Raw genomic sequence first — 26,779 nt, forward strand, 5'->3', positions numbered from 1 at the left:
TTGCGTGGATGTTACCAGTTGTCCAAGACGGGGAGTTCCCTCTAGTTTTCACCTAACCCTCAAAAGGCCGACGGATGCGTACGATGTATCAAACCGCTTATTTTTCCTGTGTTCTTTTGAGGCGAAGTTTGAGGAGTTAGAAACTACTTTCCACGTGGTAGCCCACCCCCGAGCAATGTTGGGGTACTTGTATTTATTTTATTCTTGATTATGCCCCCTCTGCCCCCACGCTTCCCGCCGTGGCTGCCAGCGTTGCCGGCGGGGGGCATGTGCGGTGGCTGTCCGCCGGGGGAAAAACACCGACGTGGGCTGCGGGAGGGGCCGGCGGCCTCGCTCAGGGGCCCAGCGCGGGCGCTGCCCCGCCGGGGGGCCGCCAGGAGCGGGCGGCGGCAGCCCGGCCGCCCGCAGGTGCCAGGGGCCCGGGGCCCCGGGCCCCGCCGCCGCCCCGGCCCTGGGGAAGGGAAGGGGCTGCGGGAGGAAGATGGCAGGCAGGCCGGCCCCGCCGGGCTGAGCCAGCGCGCTCCGCGCCGCCCGGCCCTGCCTCCCCTCCCGGCCGGCCGGGGAGGGGCTGCCCCGCCGCTCCCTCGGCCGCCAGCGCCGCGGCAGGGCCCGGGGCTCGGCGCAGCCCTGCTGCCGGCGCCGCTGCCGGCGCCGCTGCCGCCGCCGGGGGGGACAAGGGTCGCTCCGCTCCCCCGCGCCCGGATCTGCTCCGCGTTTTCCGGGCCTTTCCCGTGCTCTCGGGCCCCGACACTCGAACGTGCTGCGCGGCGCTGGCCTCGGCGCCGCTCGCCATTGGCCGCGCCGCCATAGCCCCATGGGCGTGCGGGCCGCGCATTGGCCCGGCGCCGCCGTCCATCAGCCAGCGGCGGACTGCGTCAGGTTGGGTTGAGCGGCGTCCCCTTCCCTGCCTGTGTCTGGCGGCGGCTGCGGCTGCGGGGCCGGTGCGGGCGGAGGGGCGCAGCGGAGGGCGGCCCGCTCCCTCGCTCGCTAAGATGGCGGCGGCGGCGGCGGCGGCGGCCGTGGCGCGGCTGGAGGGCCGGGAGTTCGAGTACCTCATGAAGAAGCGCTCGGTGACCATCGGCCGCAACTCGTCGCAGGGCTCGGTGGACGTGAGCATGGGCCACTCCAGCTTCATCTCCCGGCGCCACCTGGAGATCTTCACCGCTGCTCCCCCGCCGCCGCCACCGGTCGGCGCGGACGGGCCGCCGCCTCCGCCTCAGGGGGACCCCGCAGCTGCCACCGGCGGCGGCGGAGGGGACTTCTACCTGCGCTGCCTCGGCAAGAACGGCGTCTTCGTGGACGGCGTGTTCCAGAGGCGGGGGGCGCCGCCGCTGCAGTTGCCCCGAGTGTGAGTAAAGCGGGGGCCAGGCCTGCCGTCCTCCCCCGTCACACCGGGGCCCGCCGGGCCGGGCCCGGGCCCACCCGCCGGCGCCTCGCCGCGCCCGGCTGCCCCGTCCTCCCCGGGAGGGCCGGCTGCCGCGGCGGGGGTGGTGCCGCTGCTCAACCGCGCCGGTTGTCCCCGTCGCCGTTGCCGTTTGGCTGGCACATGGTGCGTGACAGGCGGGGAACCGGCCCCGTCCTGGCGACACACGCGAGCGGTGCCCTAGGCCTGCTTCCCCGCCAGCCCTTCTCCCCGCCGCCCGGCACCACCCGGGCACCGGCGCCTCCGCCTGCTGCCCTCGGATGTGTCCTTCCTCCGGTGGCCCGGGCCCCGCCGGCACATCCACCTCCCACTCCAGTCCCTCCGGCAGCCGGTGGCACAGGTGGGAAGCGTGAGACCCCGGCAGCGCCGGGGCTGGTGGTTGACAAATAGTGACCCTCCTCCCGTGCTGTGTCTTGCACGTAGCAGTATCTGTTGTGAGTTTGGGAGCAAATCCGTCTGCAGCAGTGCTTGGAGGTATTGTAATAAGCAAATAGAATTGGATACACCCTTGAGTATTGTTTACGTGCTTCAAAGGAAACCAGTCAAGTGGTTATCCACATATCTGGGATTTCTGCATTTCAGATCAGTGCCGAATAAATCTTGTAACACCCTTGGTGCTTTTGCAGAATGTAGGGGGTTGTTTTGTGTGTGTGATTGCCTTCTGATTTTGTGGTAGTTGCTGCCTTTTTGCCCAGTTGTAGCGCTTATTTTTATGGGTAAACTGAATCATCCACATGAAATACTTCTGCTAGTCTTAGTGTTTTAAAATGTGTTTCCTCACGCGACAACAAATGTATTAAGAGCTTTTAAATGGTAATACATTCCTTTACCATTACCAAACATTAACTGTCTTTGCAAAATAATTTTCTAGGGGAGTATGCGAGGCCTACCTACTACGTTTAAGGATACATTGAGCTGTAAATAAGTAATCTATGTTTTGATGACTTTCATGTAGGAAAAGTGAAAGTGTTTTGGTTTAGTATAATTGTAGCTGCTTGACTAAGAAATACCTAAAAGGTTACAAGTATTTTACCTTTATAAAACACATGCCATTAGTGACACAGTCTTAATGCCTTGTAAGTTTTTAAACTGTTTAGGACGGTGGTGGTGTATATTTTCTGCTTTGATGTCTCAATGTTAGTTTCCCCACTTGGTTCCTCTGCGAAAATCAAATTGTCTTACCTTTCTGCTTTCTAGGAAATGCTCATTCTGAAAGGGTTTAACAGTGCCAGTATGCGTAGAGTTGTATAATCGTGAATACAGTTGGATGACTTGTTTGACCTTTAACTGTAACTTCTATTTTTGCTTTCTGCTTTTTAATATTAATAATCATTTGGCATGTGGTTAATCTATATTTTAATCTAACACATTTATGAAATATAGATCAAATACTTTTTTCTTTGTAAACAGAGTTTGGTATAATACACTAATTGCAAGCAAGTCATTGTGCATTACATATGTTGATTGCAAACAGTCTAGAATGAGTGCAAGTAATTTAGTCAGTAGCATTCTGTTAAATGCTTAAGACCTCAGGAAAAAAAAGAGTACTGCTTCTTCATGCTGTCCATGTGATTATTGACTTGTGATTTATTTTAGTTCTTTCTATCATTGTCACTTTTTAAGGGGAAGGAAAATTCTGAAGGATTTTTTTGTGTGTCACTTTTTTATTGAACAATGATGAAAACTTCTGTGCAGTTAAAATTTCTTCAGGAGTGCATGTGGGTGGTGTTACAGAAACTAGCATTTCCTTGAAACTGACTGTATTCAGTGATTACACCATTTCTTAGACTGCACACTAGTAGCCTTCAGTTTCAAGATCTGTAAGCTGGTTGAAGTAGTTGTCTCCTTGTTACAAAATGTAGGTGTGATCTTCCATCAAATCTTGTAAATAAAAGGTGGCATACCTTCAGTCCTGGCTAGAAACAATGGAGCAGTGTGTACACTGGGTGAACTAGGATTTCTTTAGTCAACAGGCATAGGGATGAGTTTTATCTTGAAGGGCAGGCAGAATCTACAGGGTCATAGTTAGATTGGTGATTAAAATCAAATGCTGCTTTATTGCTTTTAAAAAAAAATCTGTTTATAAAAGGAAAGGCTTGCTGCAGTTGTATAGGGAAATAGTAGTTTCATTATTTGCAAAGCTTTTTTTTTTTTTTTAAACACGGGAGTCTTCAGGCAAATTCAAAGCAGACGTTATCTGCTTATAGCAAGTCATTACTGTGAATTACTGATGACTAATACTGTTTGTAGCCGTGTTCTTGAGTTTCATTGCGGATTTAACTGGTCACACTGAAGGTGATCTCCTGGATTTTAAGAATCAAACTTAGTTACTTCAGTATAATGTAAACATTAATTAACAGTTGAAGCAGTTGAAAGAAAGTAGTTTTGGTGTGAGTTCAAGACTGATGATTGCTAACCTCCAGCTCAAGTAATCACTAGATCTATTTTTGTTGTTGTTGTTTAATCCTACTGTGTTGCCAGTAATATGCTTTGCCTATGCTACACAATAATTTGAAATTTTAATGGTAGGTGAAGTTTAAAAAAAATCAGGGTGGCCTGTTCCTTGTGTTTGTTTTTAAGTGATCTTGGAAACCAAGAATGGAGGGTCCATCTCTGTTTTGTCTAATTAATAGTGACTTACAGATGACTCCAAGTACAATATTGTTACAGACTTGAAATGCCTTATTTAATTGTCACTGATAATTGTATGTAGTTCCAGTGTCCTTGGCCTTTTTTTTTATTTCAGCACAGGGTTTAAATATGATTGCATTAATAGTGTTATTGAACTTCCTGTTTTTGGAAGGGAAAAACAGAAATACAACTTTGTAGTCTCCTGCAAAACACACATTTTTAACATCTGGGGAAATTAAATTATTAATGTTCAAGTATACTTTTACCTATAATAAAGGCATCTTTCTTTCTACAGATATAAAGGCCATGAAACACGGAACTACTGTGCATTAAGATAACTGTTCTGGTCGCTATTTTTAATGCTTCCCTGGAAGCTTCGCTCACAATTCAAATGTTTAAGTTCTCAAGCAGGAGGTAATAGCAGTGGGAAGTGTGGTTTTGTTTTTGCAATTCTTGACAGACCCACGTACTTACTTGTGTATATACAAGCCAGCTGTCATCTCATTAGATGAATAAAATGGGGGCTGGGGGGAAAACAGCAATTTTTTTGTTCATGTCCAGTAAGTAGCTGTCAGTGTCATAATACACAGAGGCATGGGATGAAAGAGGTTTTAGAGTCTCCTGTTAAATACACACAAATCAAAGCAGTTCAATTAGTCTTTTACAACTACCCTTAAGATGCATGGACTACCACTCCCCAGTTCATAAAGTTCATGGTTTTTAATTGGTTTCATCTGACGCTTGTCAGATTTCCCCTGACTTCAGTGAAAGCATTGCTGGGATATATTGCTAGGTAAATAGTAACATTAATATTTGACTTTTGAGGTACTTGGCTTGAGAAATACCTTTTGTGCTGGGCGCAGCAGCAGTTGTTGACAGAGCTCTTCTATACAGCTTTTGGAGAGGCAGGATTCCAGACAGATGTAACTGATACAGCTGGAAAAAGCAGACTGGCTTCTGGGTACAGCTTAGCTCTGAAGAAGTTTTTTTTGTTTTGTTTTTATTTTTGGGCCTCTTGGATGTGCTTTGTATATTAGCATTCGGCTTCACGAAGATCCTGACATCTTGGGCTTCACTGTTCCAAGATAATGTCTTGTTCACTTTGACAAAACTATGTATTTTGTATTTTAGTAATTACTTTTGGTTTTGGTTTTGTGGAAGTATAGATTTGTGAATCATAAACAAGATACCATTAACATAACAGCATTTCTAAGTCAGAGCAAAGATACATCTAGTCCATTATCTGCCTCCAAGGGTAGTCAGTAGCAGATGCCTAGGGAGGAGCATAGAGCATATAAACGGATAAAGGCAAATGGTTGTGTTTCCCTTGTTTTTTCTTTTGGATCCCAAAGTCAGAGTTGATTTCTTTTTGTGTTAAAACCATTTACTGTTTGCATTTTTTATCTTTCTTTTTTTTTAAATAATTGATTTTTTTTTTTTTAAATCCCTGTAAAACTCTTGTATCCACAACATCCTTGGGCAGTGAGTTCCGCAACGTGATTGGAGCCCATGTTGGGAAAAATACCTCTTTTTGCTGAGTTTTTTGAACTTGACACCTGGTAATTTCATTTGATACAACTTAAGTTAGCTCTTTTATGATAAGAGACAGTAAATAATTCTCCCATTCTGTCATTCATTTTATAGACTTCTTTATATTCCTAAATATGGGAGCTCTTACAGTAAACCACGTCGAGTATGTTTCACTTTAGCTTAACATCTACTAACTAATCCTAAGTCAAGCCTGTGTGGCTTCAAACTAAAAAATCTATTTGTTTGTGTTCTCGTGCTTTCCCTACTAGCATACAGAGGGCTGAATCAATATTTTTAGTTTGGTCTTGTGGTCTGGATCTACAAAGTGGGGTTATTACTGCCTTTTAAGTAGTAGAAGCTTTCCTGCCGATGAAAGGCCGTAGATTCTGAACAAGGATCAAGTATACCTATTAACGAAGTAAATTCCTTGGAAGAGTTTATTGTGCTCAGCATTACCTGAGCAGCAAATAGCGGAACAGATTGCAGAGAACCTCTAATGTATCAGTGCACTTTTTTCTATCATCTTATTGCAGTTACTTAAATTATATGCAAAGATGTGATTGCTGTATGAGTTAGAGCTGCGGCTGCACGCGTGCTCAATGAAAATTGCTCACCGGAAACAGCTCAGGTTTGGCTTAACAGTTGAGGTGAACGGATCATAACATCTCCTGAGGTAGTGTTACTTGATAGCTTAGGAAGAATGTTCTTTGCTTATTTTTGGCTTATGGTTTATGTTTTAAAGATATTTCTCTATGAATATAAGTGTTAGATACTTAAAGAAATCAAACAAAACACTTTTTTCAAGAGGTATATTTGTAAGTATAGATTAATTGCCTCAGGCCGGATTGGCACCTGCTTTTTCCCGTTATTGACAACACTTCTGATAGATACAGTTGCTCGTAAGGAAGACAGCTGGCTGAAATGTTTTTGAGCCCTTATAATTGATTTGTGTTCAGAGGAGTATTTTGGAGTTCCATACTGGTTGTATTAAAACTGTGAATTACTTACAAATTATCTCTAAGTGTAAAACCAAGAAACATTGGACTTGGCTGTGGCTTATGAATCAGATTCCAGAAACTTTTATTTACTTTCTTTAGCAGACATTGTGTCCCGTGCCATAATGACTAGTCAGGTTAACTGGGCTATGTTTATAGGTGTTTTTTTGGCTACTTTGAAGTAGGATTTGCAAATGTCAAGCTCAGTAGCAGTAGTGTTCTCACATAAGCAGATCTGATTGAAAAGGAACGTAGGAGGAAGAAGACAGAGCGCATATTATTTGAAATGAAAATAGAGAGATGAACGTGAAGTTTCTATAGTCATAATTTGTGTTACAGTTGTTTCTGTCATCTCATTTTTTTCATATTTCCCTCTCAATTGCACACACCTTAAAAGTGATTTTTTTTTTGTTACTGAAATGGTGTTGCAAATTGTCATACACCAATCAGATAGTTCAGGTAAAGCTTAAACAGTTTTATATTTGGATTAATTTGCACTTGCCTTGCTTTTTCTGTTGGTATGATTGATATGTATATGAAACTTCCTTACCCAATTCTACAATTTTACTGATCTTACAAATGTTCATACATCTGTAGTTAGCTATAGGAGTAAGTACATTCTTTGTATAGTTATATGAAATACTATAAACTGGGAAAATAATCTTAAAAATTAGTGGTTTCTTTATTGTCTGTTAAGTTACAGTTCTATGACAGAAGCAAGATTAGTGTTATTTTGGTTTAAAGGTGCAAAGTCAGTATTAAAACTGTCTGTTCTAAGAATCTGTAGTCGAAAGAGAGTTTTGAGATTCTTACCTTCAGTTACAATAATGAGGTAAGAGATAAGTAAATTAAATCATTCTTTGCTTTGCATTGATTAAATCAAAATACAATACTGATCTTCAGTTGTGAAATGCACTGTGTTTGAGTAGGAAGAGACAACTTGGATAAGTGTAAGTTAAAGAAGTTAATAGAGAAAATAAGTTCATCTTTCACACTTGCTTTTCAAAATAAATGTGTGATTAATTTGCTTATAATCAGGAAATGACATTGTCTTGTAAATATTAGTCCTTCATGAAGGTAGATGTGTTTTAGAGAATAATTCTGCTGTGGAGGAATTTTGCTGCTGTTGTGTCTTTTTTTTTTTTTTTTGAGCATGTGTAATTCTCATGCACAAAGCAAAAGATTTTTTTTCACATAATCATGTCTAAGCTATTCAAAATAAGATGATTGTGCATCTGATTTACTGTATTTTTCAGTAAATACAGCAGTGCCTGTAAGACCTCTCAAGTCCCATTACCTTACATAAAATTATGTAAAACACTGGAAAAAAAAATATAATTTCAAAGAAAACTACGAATTTGTCATGTGGTAGTGTGAGGCCATCTCTTCTGCAGCCTATAATGAGTTTTCACAAGTCTTGTGTTTACTGATAAGCTGATGTCTTTCATGGCGCTTCATACTGAAATATTGGGAAGGTGGTGGTTTTATCTGCTGTCTTGCTTGTTTTCATGATAAAAAGTTGATGTGTAGTGACATTTGTTTCCTGTGACTTCCTGCCTTTAAGGAGTTTTTTGACCTAGATAAAGCAGTCGGAGGGGAGGAACCATATTTATTCTGCAGCTATTCCACATTGGATGGCACAGAAAATAAATGTTATATTCTTCAGTTAAGATTTAATCGCTACTGTTGTAACACTGAAGGGTGCTGAGGCTTTAGTAGGTTACTTGAAGAGCTAGTGCAAGTCTTTGTAATTCTGTAATACATCATTCTTTATAGGGCTAAAGAAGATCTATATGTGATTGGAGTCTTTGTTTCTTCACATTTGTTTGTGTGATTCTGCTGCAGCTACTGCATGTGCTTCTGTGCTGTTCTGTCCTTCCCATTAGTACTGCGAATCATAAACTTTTACAAAGCATCATCTTCATATATGCTGTACAGTTGAGTATTTGTGAGAGTAAAATTTTCAATATTCAGAATTTCAGAATGTCTTAATGAGTACTTATATGAACACATCACCTTTTATTTGGTGCACATGGACAAACAAAAATGAAAACATGAGCAGATTGACAAACAGTTATGTCCGTTCTAAACTGTAAACATTCCTGTTGACTTCAGCAAGACAGCTCATGTGGCTAAAGGTGCATATGGAATTGAGCATTTGTAGCATCAGAGCTGTAAAGTAAAAAAGCCAGAGACATGTCATTATCATAGCTTTATAAAGTGTAACCTAATTCGTATAAAGTTGACTGGAATTAATTTTAATTCGGTGTTAATTTAAGGTTGTACATTAAGAATTATGGAAGGGACCTCCAGCCAAACTCCTGCTGAAAGCAGAAATGACTTCAACATTAGATTGGACTGCTCAGCACCTTGTCCGTTTGAATTCTGAGTATCTCCAGCGATGGAGAAGTGTGTTAACTATAAAATGCTCCATATAACTCCAACTCCAGATTGAAAAAGATCTTACCAGCATTTCCTATAGCAGAATTTTGGGAATACGCAGGCTGGTTAGCATAATGTGCAGCTTAGTGCTAAATCATGAAAAAAATGCTTGATCACTACTTTGTATTGCTACTTGATACTGTTGTTGGTGATCTGAAGTAAATGCAATTGCTGATAAATATTTACACATGATATCAATGTTGGCAAATATTGGCCTCGCAAATAAAGAGGACAAAAAATGGACTTGGTCAATCCATTAAAAAAAAAAAAAGGGCATCTCAAAAGTTATGCAGGCCAGATCTACAGGGTGGGAAACTCCTCTGAAAACAGTAGTAGAGTGCATTTGAAAGTCATGACTATAGAGAAATCATTAGACTCCTGTCCTGAGATGATGTGTCAAAGCTGAGTGATGTGATGATTGTGTGGAAATAGGGGAGCTGCATCAGGGAGTACTGAGAGGTGCTGGAACTTCACGTGGTTCTGGAATCAAAATTGGTGTTAAAGAATTTTGCAAAACTGCAAGGGTTTAAGGGGGTGATTGCCAAAAAGAATTGAAGGCTTGAGGAAATCCCAAATAGTGAGGGACTTAAGGAGTTCAATACGTTTGTCTTATCAAAAAGAGGTGCAAGATGGCTGGGCTGGTGTATATACACTTTTATGGGGATCAATTGCAGTACTGGAAGGCTTGCTAGTGGATCACATACAGGTATAAAAACCCAGAGGCTGTAAACTAAACTCTCAAGGTTTGAACTAAGCACGTATTTTTAGCAGTGTTGGAACAGCTTACTAAGAAGAACCATGGTATCTCCATTTTACCATCTTCTGCTGATCAAAAATAGGTATCTTCTTGGAAAAGGTGCTTTAAACAAAGAAATAAATGTTGCTGTAGTCAGACAGCATTAGGTGCAGTATAGGTATGGTTGGATGAAATTTCATGGCTTAGGGCTAGAAGAGGTACAAGTGGGTGAAGCTTCTTAGCTGTTCAGCCTTTACTTCCTCTGCAAGTCCTTTTTTAATAATCTCCCATTGGGTTATAGCAAGAGACTCTTTTATTATGTGTTTTAACAAGGAGTCAGTTCTTGGCTTGGTTTTTAATTAAAATTGCTTCTAAAGCATCAAACATCTAGTTGGGCATTTGTTTATTTACACTTGCCAGCAGTGTTCTGGCATGCAAATGATTTTGATGCTTTTGTTCATTATCATCTTTGTCTTCATATTGGAGTACACTGTAAAGTTTCAAAGATAATTTTCATATGATATATAGTGATTCTTCAAAAATTCTTGTTCTTCAAGTAAGTCTTAGATATGAGGTATAAGCCTCCTTAGTTCTCATGTTGATAAGAAGTCAGGTTAGCACGTAATAGGAAAAAGTGTTTACACCTTGTACTGAAATTAAATTCAGGTTTTCTAAATCACTGAAGATGAATGTGTGGTTTTTGTTCAGAGATGATATGGATGAACTAATTTGTTGCTGGAAGTTGCTTTTAAATTCTGATTTTTACTGACATGTTGCAGTATGGGAGCAAATAATTTTGCTACCCTCTTCCTCCTTTTTTCCTTTTTCTTCCTTTTTTTTCCTGTCACAGCTGGGAAAAAAAAAGTTTAACTTCCACCAAAGCGTCAATTTCCTCAAAAAACTTATACCTGAAATGATAGTGTCTTAGCACAGTGTACGATACAGTGTTGTACTACATGTAAGGTAAAAGTCTGATTTATTTATGAAGGTACAAATGCATAGTTATCTGTTTTTTGGTGTGTTTTTCCCTTGTCCTTTTTTTTTTTTTTTTTAAGACTCAGAATAAATGAAAAAATTGATTTATCAGTTTGTATTGTCCTATGGACATATTTGGTGTGTTCTAGGCAGAATATAATTTGAGTAGACAAGGCATATACACACAGTTTATATTCTTTAGTAGTAGACAGACTTGCTGGTTACAGTATCAGTGCAATAAACACCCAAGGAAAGTAGTTGGAAGGTATAAATGATGGAAGCTGACTCTCAAAGAAAAGAATTTCCCTGCTTAGGTGATACTGCTGTCTTCTGGCCTTTCGAGATAGGTGAAGAAGGCCTGTGTAGCAATGAGGGGAGACAAGGACTTAAGTAAGATTAAAAAGAGTAAGGCTTAGGCAAGAGAAGGGTGAATGTACTCATGCAAAATTCTGTGTGGGGATAAGTTCAAATTTGAACCAGAACAAGCTGATTATTTAAGCAAGCAAAAAAACCTGTAAGAATAACAGTAAAGAGGATGATTTTAGCATCATGTCATGTGCAGGTAAGAAAAACGGAAGAGGAGAATTTGGTTACTACATGGGAAAGATGAGGACCTAGGCCAATGTGTTTTGCTTTAGGATATGGACAGGATATTAGTGGGGTTTGTAGTTGTTATGTGAGGAGAAATGAAAGGGTTTGCTGGGAGGCTTGAAAAAAGACTGGAAAAAGTTGAAGATCACCTCAAGTTTAAAAGCTGAGATGGAGAAGTAATATAATTGTTATCCTTGTAGGGAGAATGTAGGGAGGCTCTGAATTGGATATTTAATTTGGGAAACGTGATTCAGAAAAATCTGGGGTCTTGCTTTTTAGAAACACAGGCTGTGCTTTCATGAGCGTCTGAGCTGATTTAGTGTTTCACTGCTGCTGAAATGGAGCACGGGGGGGAAGGTCTTGTTTTCTGCAGTGCTCCCAACTCCAGGTTGTGCTGGCCTTGAAGCTCATCAGATGTTCCATAAACTGCTGATGTCTGCTGTTTTTGGGTGGGTTTCTACTGCATTGAAGCGGCTCACAGAGAGGTCTGGCAAGCAGTGGAGCTGGCACGAAGTCTGTGGTGGGCTTGCACAGACTTTCGGCAACAGTCTTGCTGTGTCTTGTGGAATCATACATTAAGGACTTGCAGTTATAAGAGCCGTTATGCTCTATGAAGTAAAAATGGAAAGGAAAAGAAAGATCCAAAACAGTAGAAGAGAAGACCAAAAATAATTTTGGTGTATTAAAAAAGCACTTGCAATGTAATACAAAAATGTTTAAATCCGAAAAGTTCTTGAGACAGCATGCTTTTTGATAAAGGGGTATGCTAAGTATTTGTTTTAAGTTAAAAAAATAAAAAAAGAAGTGAATCTAAGTAGACTGGATGTTGAGATGGCTCAGTTGTGTCATACCTTTGGTTAATATGTGCTTTCTGGCCCTTTTTTTTTAATCTCTGCATAAAATGTGAATACATAGAGAAAACCACTAGAGAAAACCACTAGAGAAAAAGGGGTGCAAGTTCCTTGGCCATGGATCATCTCATAGCAGAGGACAGAATTAATGTATGGTCTTCATTCTATATGCTAAATCATTGTATCTCCTGCTTAAAGATAGACTTTGCTCCATAGGTCATTAGTCCAGTTGGTGGTTGAAGTGTATTGTAGACTAGGGAAGTCACAAGCGCTAGGGAAAAGTGGACATTAAGGATATAGTGGAGGTAGATGGCCCTTTTTAAAAAATTTTGTGGGGTGTTTTTTGTTTATAGTGCCCCCCTCCTCCCCCCGCAAAAGCCCTTTTTTCTTGGAAAGCAGACTTGGCTACCTGCAAGACAGATGACTGACTAGAGTTCGTGCAGCATTCTGTCATCTTCCTAAAAGAAAAAATTATTATGAAGCAAATTGTAAAAACCTTTCTGTTTTTTACATGTCCTTTATTGCAGGGGCTGCATATTTCCATGGTATTTTTTTCAGGAAATACGTAAATCTGCTGAGGTTGACTACACAGGTGGATCAGATGTGATTTGGATTTCCTGTGTTGTCTTTTGAGGGTCTCTGCTTGATAGGATGCAGAAATATCTAAAAAAAAAAAAAAAAAGTTGTCATCATTTGAGGGAGAGCTTTTTCTTTCCCTTCTTTATGCAGGATAGTAAAAACAGACTGCCATTTAAGGCAAATGTGTTAGTAGTCAAGAAATAAGTTGAGTTGATCCAGCCTTCCAAAACTGCTTAGGTAGCAGACTCGAAAGTAGCTGTGCATTTGCTCCTTGGTCTGATTGAATTGTCTTCTCAGTGTTGCTCTGGGACTTCCTTCAGAAGAGATGAAACGTTTAAGAAAAACAGTCCTTTGGAGGGGGAGCAGATTATAAGAAAGTGTTCTTCATTTCCAGCGTGGTATTCAGTGGACTTGGATGCTGACAAAAGTTAGTAGGAGTGAATTACATGAATTATCATCAATCAAAATCCTGTTTATAACTTCCACAGATGTAAGAATTAAATAACGTATTGAGCAAAGATGAGTTAAAGGAAGCAAGTTATTTCCTTTCCTTACACATGTGAATATTCTGGGTGTGGCTGGGTTAGGTTCAGATAAGATTTCTACTAGGTATTCTGCCTGACCTCTCTTATATGGTCATGGGTTGATACACTTGTTTTGGGGTAACCAGCTGAAGCACTTTTGTGTGTGTGTGTGTAGATCTGACCCAGGATGTTCTTTTATCAGGTAGAGGGTGTTGATGGCTTTGGTTCTTTCTGCCCTTTCGTCTTACTAAGTGTATTTGCTTTTTAGTAGCATTAGGGGCTGCAAGCCAAACGGTGAACTGTTATGCTGTTCAAATGATATGAAAACATTGCTTTGAAGAGTGTGCAATCTATTCTTAAGTAACTTTATTAAAATGACTAGATTGGGTAATAAGATTCTCATAGAATGATGAAATTCATCCTCATGCAGTCCCACTTCCAATCATACTATCAAGAGTTAGAGTACAGCCTTTTTCCTGGCAGCACTTTTGTAGCTGCATCACTGAGTTGAATAAATGCAGTAGTTTAAGGTGGTTATCCTCTGCTATGAATGTGGGTTCTGAAACGAATGCAGAACTGAATTCTGAGTTTAGGGTGGGCTCCACAGTTTGTGGTTGATTGTAGCATTTTTCAGTCAGCTTTCTAGATATTGATAATCGCTACAAACATTTTGGACCTGGAAACCACAGTGTGTATGTCAGTTGAAATGTTCAGATGACAGGCACGTTTAGCAACACAGGAAAGAGATGCAATAGGTAAAAACCACACTAGAACTTCAGTTGTTTACCCCTGTGAACTGAAAGTCAAGCCTTTGTTTTTAAAACCTTTTCCTGGTATTGGTCTGTCCATAAAGCTGAGAAATGCAACTAGTCTGTATTATCAGCAAATTCCAGAACTGTTTAACAGCGCTCAAATGCCTTGTGAACCCTGACAAGACAAAATAACCTTCTGCAGCGAATGGTACAAAGCTGTATCATTTCTTGCCTGTTTCATTACTTAGTTCTCAATTAGCTGCATCCCTTCTCTTTTCTCCTTCCTCCTGAAGGACTGCTGGCCTCTGAGGAGTGCTGCTGTTGGAGCAGAACACACATAGTGACTTCAGAAGTTCTGTGAGCTGATTGAACCGTACAAGTTCTTGTGAGTGGTTAAGCAGAGGAATGGGGTGAGATGGGGGGAATAGTGAGCAGCAAGCTGATGACAGAACAGGCTTTTTTGGAAGTTCCATTTTTACTTGTCGTCTTTGCTCGAATATCCAATTCTATGAATGCCCAGGCTTTCTGTAACAAAACTTTCTTCATTATAACTGAGATTCTGCCAGAATTCTGTTAGAACATTAAAAAAATGTAATTTTTTTAGCTGTTTTCTGTTTTGAAGCTTTTTCTGTGAGCTAATGTGCTGTTTTCTGATATAGTCACTTTTCCTTAACTGCACCACGGGATATAGGGAATATTACCTGTTTCAGATAGAAAAATCTGTCACTAATTAAATGTTAAAAGAAACTTGTCTGAAGATGAAATGGGAAACCTCATTCACAGTTGGGAGAAGAATTCAGATCCTTCCACCTGTCTCAGTGTTTTAAAGATGTAAGTTAAATTCTGAAAGGAATTTGTGATCAAGATTTTAAATTTCCTTCATGAATTTTGGCCTGTTCTGAATAGCTTTTACTGCCTACTGCAGGACAGGCAGCCAGAGCAATCCTCTGCAAGCACACACTAGTACACAAATGTTTACTTTTCTGTCAGTAGTGAAATAACCCTGCTTGTTTTATGGTGTGGTTATTCTGAGGTTGGAAGAGTGTTGAGCCTGGAAGAGATCGCTAACCCCAGCCTGCTACTTAGCTATAAATAAGTTTGGTCTGCTGTGGGCTAGTAAGTACCCAAGATTCTTATGTGAGGTTATTCACTATTATCTAAGGTTATCAGCAAAATGGGTGTTTTTAAGCCTTTAAAGAAAAGAAGCATGCAAACCATGCAAAAAAAAAAAAAAAGTGAAAAGAAGCACGTGAATGTAAATAATTCAGCTCTCAATCAGAAGGATAAAATAAAATTCTGTAAAAGTTTGGGGTTAGTGTTTTAAAGTTGTTTTGGCTTAGTAGTAGCTGAAGAAAACGTTAACTCATATTTGTATATGCATGTTCTTTGTGTTAGCTGGAATGTAGCTGAGGAGTGTGAAATAACAAAACAATTGAACTTCATCTGAAAGGCTTAAAAGCATGGTTATATAGAATACAAAATAACCGTAATGTGAGAGAGTGTGATTTTGACTATTTGGAGAAATAACAGGATAATGGACAGGGAGAAGAGACTGAGGAAGGTGTTTCTGAGGAATTGAATTTGGTAGTTTAATCAGAAATGTTGGTTGTAAAAATGAAGCTTTTCTATAGCTGTTGAAATTAAGAAAAAAACCTGCAGTTGTGGAAATGAACACGGGAGATGGCAATGTAGATATGTGTTGCCCAAGTCTCTGTGTCTGGGGAGACTTGAGCAGATAGGGTGTGTTTTTGGTAACTTTCATAATACTTACTCCGATTCCATTCTTGCACCGAAATGTGTTTACGTCCCTTATCTTCAAGGCAAACTATGGTGTCTGCAACTTTTTCTTTTTGCAACATTTGATGTTAGTAGGGTTAGGTGGTTTTCTTGTTCTTCCAGTTAAATTTCTTATCTTGAAGGTCTGAGTAGTTTAGGGTTAATTACTTTCAGATAAATATAGGTAAGTATCAGGGGGGTTGGGTGCCTGTTGCAGTGACATTGCATTTCAACTTGGAGATCCCTTGGCTCTGATTAAGGAAGCGTTGGTTACTGGATGTGTTACACTAATGCCATTTTGTCCTACTTACGACTGTTTTCTCTTTGTGGTAGCTGCTTGTTCAAACTTTCCCCAAGAGATTTAAAGAAGAGAATGTATATGACCGTCCTGTGTTTTTATAGGGACATTTTGTGGTAAAATTGCTGACTGAGAACATACTGACAGTGTCTGATACAGAGAGAGCAAGAAGCTGGGCTGATAAAGTTCTTCACTGAGTGAAGGAGACTTTTATTTTTAAATCCGAAAGGTCCTTAGATACTTGTATTGTGATGGTTCACACCATCTTTAAGTCATTAGAATAACCCTCTTAAAGGTGTTCTAAATGGAGACAGGATTTGACTTGTGCAGGTAATGATTTAATACAAAAATACAAAGGAAAGAGAAATCGCTCTAGGGGATTTAAAATTAAAATACTACAGGATGGCTATTTAAAAGGAAGTAAATAGATCTAATCATAGCCGCTGGTTTGAATGCAGAAAGGGTTGATACGCTCAGAAATTAGCATACAGTAGTGAGGTGGTGATGTTTCTCAAATGATCTCTCTGTGTCAGCACTAGAAGCAACTTTCTTGGTGTAACTTCCACAGAAAAGGAAATGACTGTAGCGTGGGGAGACAGCTGGCTGTTACAGAGGGCAGGTATTGGAAGTTGCATGTTTGAACTCCAACTGAATTAGTTTTTTTCCCCTATGTTTTGGAGTCTTAAAACTACACCATTGCATTTAATTGTCATCGGGGCAACGGGCTGCATCATGTTATATTGCTATGTTTGAGACTGTGGCTGTGTAGAGAAGTTGTGCACAACTTCAAAGAGTGTTGCTGTTCTGAAGTTCAAACGTATGCACATATAATCCATAGCATGGGTCCAAGCAGAAAGTTGCCTCTAAGAATCACAGATACTACAATAGTTATTTTATGTAATCTTACGTAAACTGAGTCTACTGGTTTTAAAAGTTGCTTCACGCTACCACTGGTTATATTTAATATAAGCTCTTCAAATGAGTTAGTGCCAAGCAAAGCATTGTTTGGAGTATGGAGAAATAACCTGCAAGCCAAAATTAGCATGTATTCATTTTGAGTGGTGTGTGTTTCGTCAGGGCTGCCCAGATCATGTCGTCCCTGAAGGCAGCACATTTCAAATTTAAATGTTTAAGCTATTACAACATGGAACATGCTGGTGAATGGTGCCAATAACATACGCTGAACATATGACCAGCACATGCCCCCTCTTCAGTGTAGGCCATGAATTATTTAGTTTGTGTTCCAAGCTGTTTATTTTTGAGAGTTTTTTTCCCTCTGTCAGTGTCAAGCACTGAGCCTTTTGTTTCTTTTCTCCTTCTTTTCTACTGTTGCTATTGATTCTGTATTTCTAAAATTTTCTGCTGTGTTTACCACCACTGCCACCCTTATTTTGTGCTAGTTCTTTCAGGATGTGGTCCTTGGTATCTCATGTGGTAGCGTCATTGAAACTGTGGAGACTAGTCTGATTATTTTCAACTTGAAATTGAGAGATAAAATTACCTTATACTTAATCTTTTGGGACTTGGTCTATATTCATTAGTGAGCTGTGATACCTCTTTTTTGTTTAATTTTTTTGCCATTATGTTTAGCACCTGTGAAATGGCAGTTTTTTCCCCTCATCCCTTGTCAGCTCTGGTTAGATAAACGGTGTTAAGCGTACACTCCATAGGCCTGTTCTGATCTTTAAAACCATTTTTGATCACAGCTCAAGTTCACAGACTGCTTGTGACTCTTCAGTTTCAGCAACTCTGTGCTGTGGATTCTGGTGTAAAACGTCTGAGTGAGCTCAGAATGACAGTCTGGGGAGTACTGGGGAGTACTGGGGAGCAACTGGAAATAAAACTTTCATGTCCATACAAATATATTGCATCTTTGCAGTGCATTTTATAACATTTTAGGGAGTATTACCTCTCTGATGGGTTCAGGCTCGACACAGAATTAATTTGACTTGGTGAGCTTTTCAGAATGCCTCACCTCTAATTATTTGTGTGTGCTGTAGGTAACATGTTTAACATTGCATACTTTTTTATATAGATTATTCTCTTAAGTTCATTTTTTTCCTGAGACAGGGCATTGAATTAAACGATACACTGTTACAGAAGGCTTTTCCTTCTCATGTTAAGTATATTGGTAAACTTTATTTTTCAAGCATTTGCAGTAATTGAAAGTATCTTTCTCATTGTTCCTGTTTTTAAAAGGGATTTTTTTTTTTTTATCTTCACATTAGATTTGTACAGTAGTACAGTTTTACTACAACATGAACAGCACTTTCATCTCGTTGCTTTAAGCATACGTGTATATAAGATTCAGGCCGTGAAGATAAACTGTAACTAACCCTTTGGTTTCAAGGTTAGTTAAAACAAGCTAATTGGGAGTTAGAGCTGAAAGAACCATCCTGTTCTGTCCTGTGTGTTAGCTCTGGTGTTCACATTGTGTGCTCAAGTCAGATTAGTTTACTAGTAGGTCTGAAAAACAATCCCTTGGAAGAGAAGGAGAGAGGCCGGCTCAGGATTAGTTTTCTGTCCAGTCAGAAGTGCAGTTTTTTCCATTACCAGATGGGAAGATATTAATAAGATTGATAAAGTGTCTTCATGTAGCAGTTTTATCAGCAGCTGAGCCAATCTAAAGGTTCTCTGCTCTTGAAAGGTTTTGGTCGTTCTTTCTAATTCCTGATCCTGGCTCCAGGGTCTGGCCACCCCCTTACACTGGCTCTGGCAGATCTTTTGTTAGCCGGTTCTCTCGCTAGCCCCCGAGAATACTATTTTCCTCTTAAAAATTTTGTTTTGCTGGGTTAGTTGGTGCTGCATTAGTGAGTTGAATCAGTTCACTGAGGGGCCTAACAAGCCCTACACTTAGCAAAGAAGTCCCTGGCCTCCTACACCATGGGCAAAAAAGCTACATAATGTTTCTGGACACTGCTTCTGCGAGGAGCTTAAGTTCCTAGTCAAAGATGTTATCCACCTACCTCGGAAGAAGAAGAACAAGAAAAAAAAAAAAAGAAAGCAAAAGGGAACCACTGTGGACAATGAAGTTGGACTGGAAAAGCAACAAAACTCTGCTTGTACTATTTTTAGTCCTTTCCAAAGTGTTCGTATGATTAATGGTCTTCATTTTGCACTTCACCACAGAAATATCTTCAAACACAGATATTTGATAACTAGTTTTTGATAGTCTCTGTTAAGCTTTGTGTTTCGTTTTTTTGAGTAGTGACAAAGAGTTTAAGGGTTCCGTATCACATTTCAAGCTTTCTGCGTCAGGTAATGGTGTCCTGTCTCATTGCCTTTACAGTTCTTATGGAAAAGTCACTGATTTTTGTGACACTTTCATATACATTGACTGTTGTGTTCTCAGGAGAGAGAGCAAAACTGATTGTAAGGTATAATTTTGTAACTGAACTAATTAGTGCTCTTAGGGTCTTCATGATGTGATTCCTGATGATGATTAAAGGAGTGGCAGTTTAAAAATATCTAGTGAACCTTTGTGACTCGTTCTAAAAACCATGACAAACTTGTGCATTAAAGTTAACATTTAATGGAAAACTTGTAATATGTGGGGGGGGAAAAAATCTCGATTCTTTCTTTTTTTGGGGAAGGATGTTAAAAACCATAGTTTTATACAGATTGTTTTTAATCATCTAAGGTGTCTGTTATCTTGGTTTTTAGCTTTTCTGACTTAAAGCCTGTACATTGTTCTCTATATGCTGGAAAAGCGTGCAAGTTATTAGAGTACAGGATAAAGCTATGGTCGTGCCCTTCAGAATTGTTAAAATGTCTCTTAGATCTTCATATTTTAATCTTTCTTCTCTTCTCCATTTTTGCTTTGATTTTTTTAAAATAGAATTTAGAACCAGAAATATTAGTCTTTTAGTTTTCCAGATGGGTGTTGCTAAGAGCATAACATAATTTGATGTATGAATTAAAAATGCGGGAAACGGGCTCCAAATACGTACTAGTATTTGTTGCTGCTTCTGTATTTATGATAACTTTAACTTAGGGGCCACCTTGGATATTATGGTAAATGCCACATCTTTTATGGTGGGGTTTTTTGTGTGTTTGTTTTTGTTTTGTTTTTTTTAATGGATTTAAAAAAAACATATTCTCAGGATAAAAGTTTTTTTGTCATTATTGAAGGAAGTCTAGTATAATACCTTACACATATATGGAAATTGGGAAATGCTTTCTGTAGCTAGGGATTAACATTTCATTTCAACATAATACATCTTTCTGGAAATCTGAACCTTTCAAATATTGGTTGGTTTTCAAGTCTAAATGGAAACATGTTAATTTAAGTACTGTGAAAATTAGTGTTTGCAGTTCTTTTTTTATGCAATAGCGTATGCATGGAACTCATTTGCATCTTTTCAGCTTTGCTATGCAAGTGGATTCTGCAGTGGAATTTTGAAGAAATCACATGACTGATGAAATTGTTCTTAAATATGCAATCCTGCATTCAAATTTCACTACAGAAATTTATGATTTTATAGCAATCAATAGTTGTGCATGACAGAAATTAAATAGTAACAGCAAATGGTCTTCTGATACAGGGAAGGTCCAGCAGATAGATACGTGGGAAGGGGGAAGGTGGGGAGTTTTTAATCGATAATTTTGAGGGTTTTTTAATGACAGTTTTGACAGCTCCATTTGGGGGAAGAATGATGCTCAGTTGATATACTGGGGAAGCCTGACTTGAACAAATGTCACATTCCTTTTGAGGGGGGTAAAAGTAAGACACATTACTTTCTCCCTCCCTCCTCTCCCTCTCTAGGAGAGCTTTGCAAATTTCTGCTCATCGAGGGAAGCTGAGTTGCTTGAGCAGTTCAGCAGAATGTTCCTCTTGTAGCTGTACAAGAATCGCTTTGGAGCGGATTGCAGCTTGCTTTTTTCAGCATTTCAAAGCATTTTATAAACTTAACTATATCAATTTGTCTGCACAAGAGGAAGAGAAGAATGGACTCAGCGTTAATTTTTATTCTGGAAGACTTTAATACTGTGTCAGTTACTACCTACAAAGTTGGTTTGGCTCTAGCATATCTTAAAGAAGGACCAGAGTTTAAAGCAGAGTGATGTGTAGTGAAATGGTGCATTATGTACTGGGACCAGTTTTTTTCATTTTGATATTCTGTTTTTAGGAAATTTAATGGTCTGGAAAAGCTAAATCACAGAATAATAATTAAAAAAGGTCTGGAATTTGAAGCTAAACCAAAAGAAACCATTCTCAAGACATGATTGTTTTCGTATCAGGAAACCTCAGATCGGGTTGGGTTTACACAACCAAACTACATGCTTTTTGTCGTCACCCTCCCACAGAGTATTCTTTGTTGTATGGGATCGATCCAGTTATTGTGAACTCTGCCGCCTGTCTGTAGGAATGCGGTTAAAGTAAAGACAAGTTGAGTAGTGTACAGCAGTGCTTTTTATTTAAATAGGACAAGAAATAAAAAGAAAAGTAAAGATAGTACTTGCCATATATTTCCCTCTCCAAAGCAGTTTGGTTATTGCAAAAAAAATCAGTAATCTGGCTTTTTTTGGCCAGTGACAGTTTTTGCAATTTCATTACATTGCTATGGGGCAATGTAGGAGTATGATGAATTAAAAATAGCAGATAAAACATAGATAAACAAAATCCAGTCTTTCAATATTGCAGGCAGGTAGGGCATACTCTTCAGCACCTCCAGCTGCGTGTTGCTGGGACGCTTGCAGGTTCTTCTGCCCTGGTACAAGTAACAGACATGAATGAGTAACAGTTTTAGTAGCGTGACAGCTATTCATCATCTTGAATGAGGAACTCGGTTATTACTAAAGGAAAGCAAATGAAGAGTCCTTTTTCCCCCCGGTATTTTTTCAATATTTAGGATATAAATTTTAGCTTTTTCTGCTTTATTTTTGCTTTTTAAATTACTTGAAATCCGTTTTTTTTTTTTTCTGTTTGATAATGGAAAAAAAAAATCCTGCTTCTCATAGATACATAGGAAATGAGGTTTATGTAGCTTAACATCTTGAAATTCTTCAGTATATAACTGTATAGATTTTAATTAGAATGTATGCCTTTAATGTGCAGTTTTCATGGTGTAATAGTAAAGGACTGGTGAAATGAAAATTCCTTTAGGTCTGTTTGGGAGGACCTGATATATTGCTTAAGATACATGTGCGTGGTTTACTTTTTGCCATGTAGGCTTCACAGCCACTACATTTTTGCTCCTTAAGCAGCTACTCCTGTGCAACAAACTCTGGTTGAAATACATCACTCTTATTTAATTAAATAATCTCCCTTTTACTGAAGATGTGTGTTTCACCTGGTGTCCTGCCTCTTAAAGTGGTTGTAGGAGAAGGAAGACTGTAGGGTTGATCCAGTGGTTTAAACAAAGATGCGGTGTTGGGGAAAAATATGTTCTGTTCCCAGCTCTGTTGCACGCTTGCCAAAATGACTTGGCCAAGTCACAAATCTGTTTAATCTGTTTTTAAAAATGGGGATAATACTTCATGGGCGGAGGCAGGGGGGATGATGACATTTCAGTGTTCTTTTCTAGCACTTTTTCACAAGAGTTATGCCTTGCCTTTTAAAATTAATTCCTTGGGTTTTGAAGTGGCTTACTTCATCTGCAGTGCAAACACCCTAACTCTCTCCCTTTCTGACTTGCCTCCCCTCTCCCTGTTTTTGAGGACTATTGGTTCTGGTTTTGCCAGTGCTCCAGGCTTTCTTACATAGACTATTCCTGTGTGAATGCTACTATCCCCAAACTTTGGTGTGCCTAGGAGTGCAAAGAACGCTGGATCTAATGTGTTATGCTGATGTGCGTTCAATATTTCAGTGTTTTTTAATGAAAGATTGTTACAGAAATGCAGAGCAGTATGTTTAGTTAATTATAGTTCAGACCTTGAAAGTAGTATATATGGGAACATATAAATGCCTTGGTTATTTATTAATACATGATACATAATTGCCATTACTCTGACAAGTTTTATTCCTAGTGTAGTTTCTAGTATGTGTACATCTTTAGAGCGGTAGAAATTTTCTGAGGAATGCTTGACTTAAGTGGTCATAATCCATTCTGTTAACAGTATCTGCAGTCAAAATACTGACTTTCTTGGTCAAGCTAAAGGGTCTCAAGTTAAGCAAACTTTATTCTGTTGAAAAGCACTGAATATGCGCTCTTGTTTGCAAACAGAGTCTGCACTTCCTTTTATGACTGGTAACTTCTGGAAGCCTATTTTTCTGTATTAGTTCAAATTTCAACCTTTCAAAGAGAATGGTTAGAACAGTTGCATAATAAAACTTCTTTTTAATGTAGTAAGTACAATACAGCTTTTAAATTAAGGTGTTGTGATGGTTTTGCTTTACCTTTTTAAAGAGAGATTAGACTGTGAGGTGACTTAAACTTACTAAAACATCAGCAAACTTCTACGTTTTGGCTACAGGAGTTTTCTGCTGGGTTAGTAAATCAGCTGCAGATACCAGTGGCTCCTGGTAGCAGGTAAGCAGAGTAATCATGGGGCTGGGAACAGAACTGGAGCAAGAGGCAGGGAAGAGCCTGCCCCGTTTGGCAGTGCTGAGCTGTTACATCGCTATATCCCATGAAACCATCCCCAAGATCAAACTTTTATTGCTAAGAGCCTGGTTGGTACCTATGCTTCAGGAATCTTGGCTTATATTTTTCATTATTTTACTAGATGTTGTTTGAAGTGGGTTTCATTTTGCTTACTATTGGGGGGTGTGTTGAGTGAGTGAGAGTGTACGTGTGTGTCTACACCTAGACTCTCTTTAAATGCAATGAAAAACAGGCATCCCTAGGCCTGATTGCTCCAAACCAATTTAGGCTTTTCTCTTCTATGGGATGGACGCCATTCAGTGTTCGTTCATTTTCGCTCGCTATAAAGATGGATGACTAACACAGGTACAGGTTTATGCTTGGAGAAATTAATGCCATGCTTCATGTTTGCACGCTATACCCTTTCCTTCTCCATACTGTTGTTCCTTTATCAGTACAGTGACAATAGTTACCGTATATTCTGATGAAGACTTTTATGGAGTTGATTTTTTTTGTTCCTGGACAGATTTCCACTTGCGTGACTATCTGACTTGTTAAATCATGTCTGTTATTTTCATTTGTTTTTATCCTTCTGCACTTTCCTGCTGCCCCTTAGAACAGCGCACAATTTGAGAACTTGGCATGGTCTTAGAAGAATAGCTCAGGAGGAGTGCTTCTTGAGGAATATTTTCCAATAACAATGTGTTTGTTGTAGATTAAATAGTTGCTTTGCTTTGCGGCCTTTCAGACTCTTTGGAGTCTTGATTGGTTCTTGAGTGCCCACACAAGTGATTAAGGAAAGTAAGTTTGTGTACGCTGTGGAGCAGTCCGTGCATATAAAATTTCTAGAGGGTCTGTGCCTTCACTAGAAAAGTTTTAGAAATTTGCAGATAAAAGAAAAATTGAAAACTGGTTTGAACAAACAATCTGCAGAGTACAGTTGGTTTAAAAAAAAAAAGATATCAGAATATAATACAAAAATCTTGATTTCCATTGAGATACCCAGCCCAGCCGTATCACCAAAGTGAAACAAGTATGGAATGGTCCTTGGACATCAAGTATCTTTAGGTAGGTAATTGTGAAATGTAATTAATGCCCATAGCTTTTTGAGAGGAGTCTGAAAAAAGTCTGTTCTTTGACCAGACGGGCAGATTCAAGGGGGAAATGAAACACTGCCGTCTACTCAAAATTAGAGTTGGTAGGAAGCAGTTTTTTGTCACTCTTCAATGGCCTGAGTTAGTCATGGATTTCTGTGTGAAATAAAGGACTGTTCTGCTCTTGGAAGCAGAGTTCTGTCTTGAAAAGCCCATCTAAAATAAACTTTGCTTCCTTGATGCAGGAGTAATCTCTCTTTCTGTGCAGCCTTGCCTCTGTGGGTAGCTGTTCTTTCGGTAATGTTTTAGGAAGTTTTGGCATAATTTTGCCATAGAATGCAGGTCTCTGATGAGGTAATAAATGAAGTCTTGTTACTAAAGTAATGTGTGAGTCATAAGTGCTTTTTTTATGATTATGCTTGCGTCAAAACACATCATGACAGCACTTGTTCACTGTACTTCCCCCTACTGTTTTAATTGTAAGGAATAGTAACATGCCAAGTGCTGGATGTTTGGCTCTAAGCAGTTTTGTTTGGTTTGCCAATAGCTTTTTATTTAGCACCGAATAATAATAATATAACTTCAGTGTTTCCGTATGAACTTTTGCATCCCCGTGAGTACCCCACAAGGGAGGGTGAAATGCCAGGCACCTCTGTAACTAGCTAACTTGGTAATAAAGGATGTAGTGGTTTTGGTTTCTCTACTTCAGCTCAGCTATGATTGTAAATCATATGTTTTATGAAGAGTTTTTGAATGGTATTTAGTGTTGTGGTGAAAGTTTGAGCTTGCATATTTGATAATAGGAAGCCATTGTTAAATGCAGTTATCTGGAAGGAAGAAGGAATGATGATTGATTTTTACTTTCCTGTTGCAAGTGTTTTGTTTCTGTTTCTTAAACAGGAAGCTATTGTATTATAGAGTTATGTATGCTCTGTTGGGACTCGAAATAGCTATTTGAAATTTGGCAAAGATAGAGGCACACAATCTTTTGGACAAATTTTAATTTGTTTTTGTAGTTTAGAACGAAATTTAGGGCTAGAGACCACACAACCTGACTCTGCATATGGCTTTTGTGTACAGAGATGCTAAATACCCGAAAATGCAGTGTTTCCATAGGCGGAGTTTCTTTTGTATTCACAGGCTGGGGAGCCTCAAATTCCAGAGGCATTACATGAGCAGTTTTAATGAATTAGTGTCTGGTTTTCCTGCAGCAGATGTGACAAGCAGCTTTATAAGCTGCTTCCCATCGATCGCTGTTTTCCAGCTCTTTTGTGTCTTTCTTTTGCTTAGAGAAAAGCAACGAAGGGCTTTGGTTTCTACAGTAACTGCTGCCTACATTCTTGCCTGCAGGCCAATTTCTTTCTCAGTTCCTGCAGCCTGTGCAGGGCTACTGTATTGAATTTCTTTAGGTTTTGGTTTGTGGTGGTGGTTTTTTTTTTTTTTTTTTTCCTTCTTGCTGGTTTAAATATTTTACCCTTTAAGAAAAGAGGATAATGCAGTGGGAATTTGTGATTTTGAGATATGTATTTTTAATTAACCATAGCACGTTTCCGTGACTGTAGGATAACCTAAATGTTTTTGCTGCTGATCATTACCAATGTTTGTGTGGTTGGTATATAAAGAAAATGAAATGTCTGACTACTAAAACAAGAACCTTTGACAATTTGTAATAGCACTTTCGTTAATGCTTGTTTCTGTAGCATAATAATGCAGGGGAGGCGTGAGATCAGCTTGAAGTTGTTAATAGAATCATTTACATTTGCAGTGAAATTTGCTGTAGCTGAACAACTTCAGGACACGTCTTTTTCAGTCTCGACTCTTAAATGCCCTTAGAAATTGTTGTGAAAAATGCATTGTTTCTTATGCAGTTAGCTTTCGAAGTGGGAAGGAAGAATTGAACACCATTTCAAACAAGAACATGTGTTTATTACTCAGTTTGTATTTGCTGCTAGTGGTTCAGGCATGTTCCTGTTGTCGTCATGAATATTCTGTTGTCATAGGATCAGTTTTTGACGCAGACAGGCGTGTTCCAGATCCTTCTGAAAGCAGGTTAGCA

General features: G+C 39.6%; 1 protein-coding gene across 2 annotated transcripts in view; it reads left to right on the plus strand.

Moving 5' to 3' along the window:
* The first annotated feature begins 501 nt into the window (after window positions 1-501).
* The window catches only part of FOXK2 (forkhead box K2), a 48,895-nt gene continuing 22,617 nt past the window's right edge, over window positions 502-26,779 (plus strand). The window contains exon 1 of one of the 2 annotated variants that reach the window (XM_087751264.1): window positions 502-1,348. In XM_087751264.1, coding sequence (XP_087607390.1) covers window positions 993-1,348 — 356 coding nt within the window. In that variant the 5' untranslated portion in view covers window positions 502-992. Of the gene's footprint in view, window positions 1,764-26,779 lie in introns of both variants that reach the window. The other variant, XM_087751265.1, reaches the window with a different exon arrangement.

The sequence above is a fragment of the Nipponia nippon genome, unplaced genomic scaffold (genome assembly GCF_047370975.1).
Source record: "Nipponia nippon isolate SJK-2023a ecotype South Korea unplaced genomic scaffold, ASM4737097v1 scaffold_14, whole genome shotgun sequence".
In the NCBI taxonomy this organism is placed as follows: domain Eukaryota; kingdom Metazoa; phylum Chordata; class Aves; order Pelecaniformes; family Threskiornithidae; genus Nipponia; species Nipponia nippon.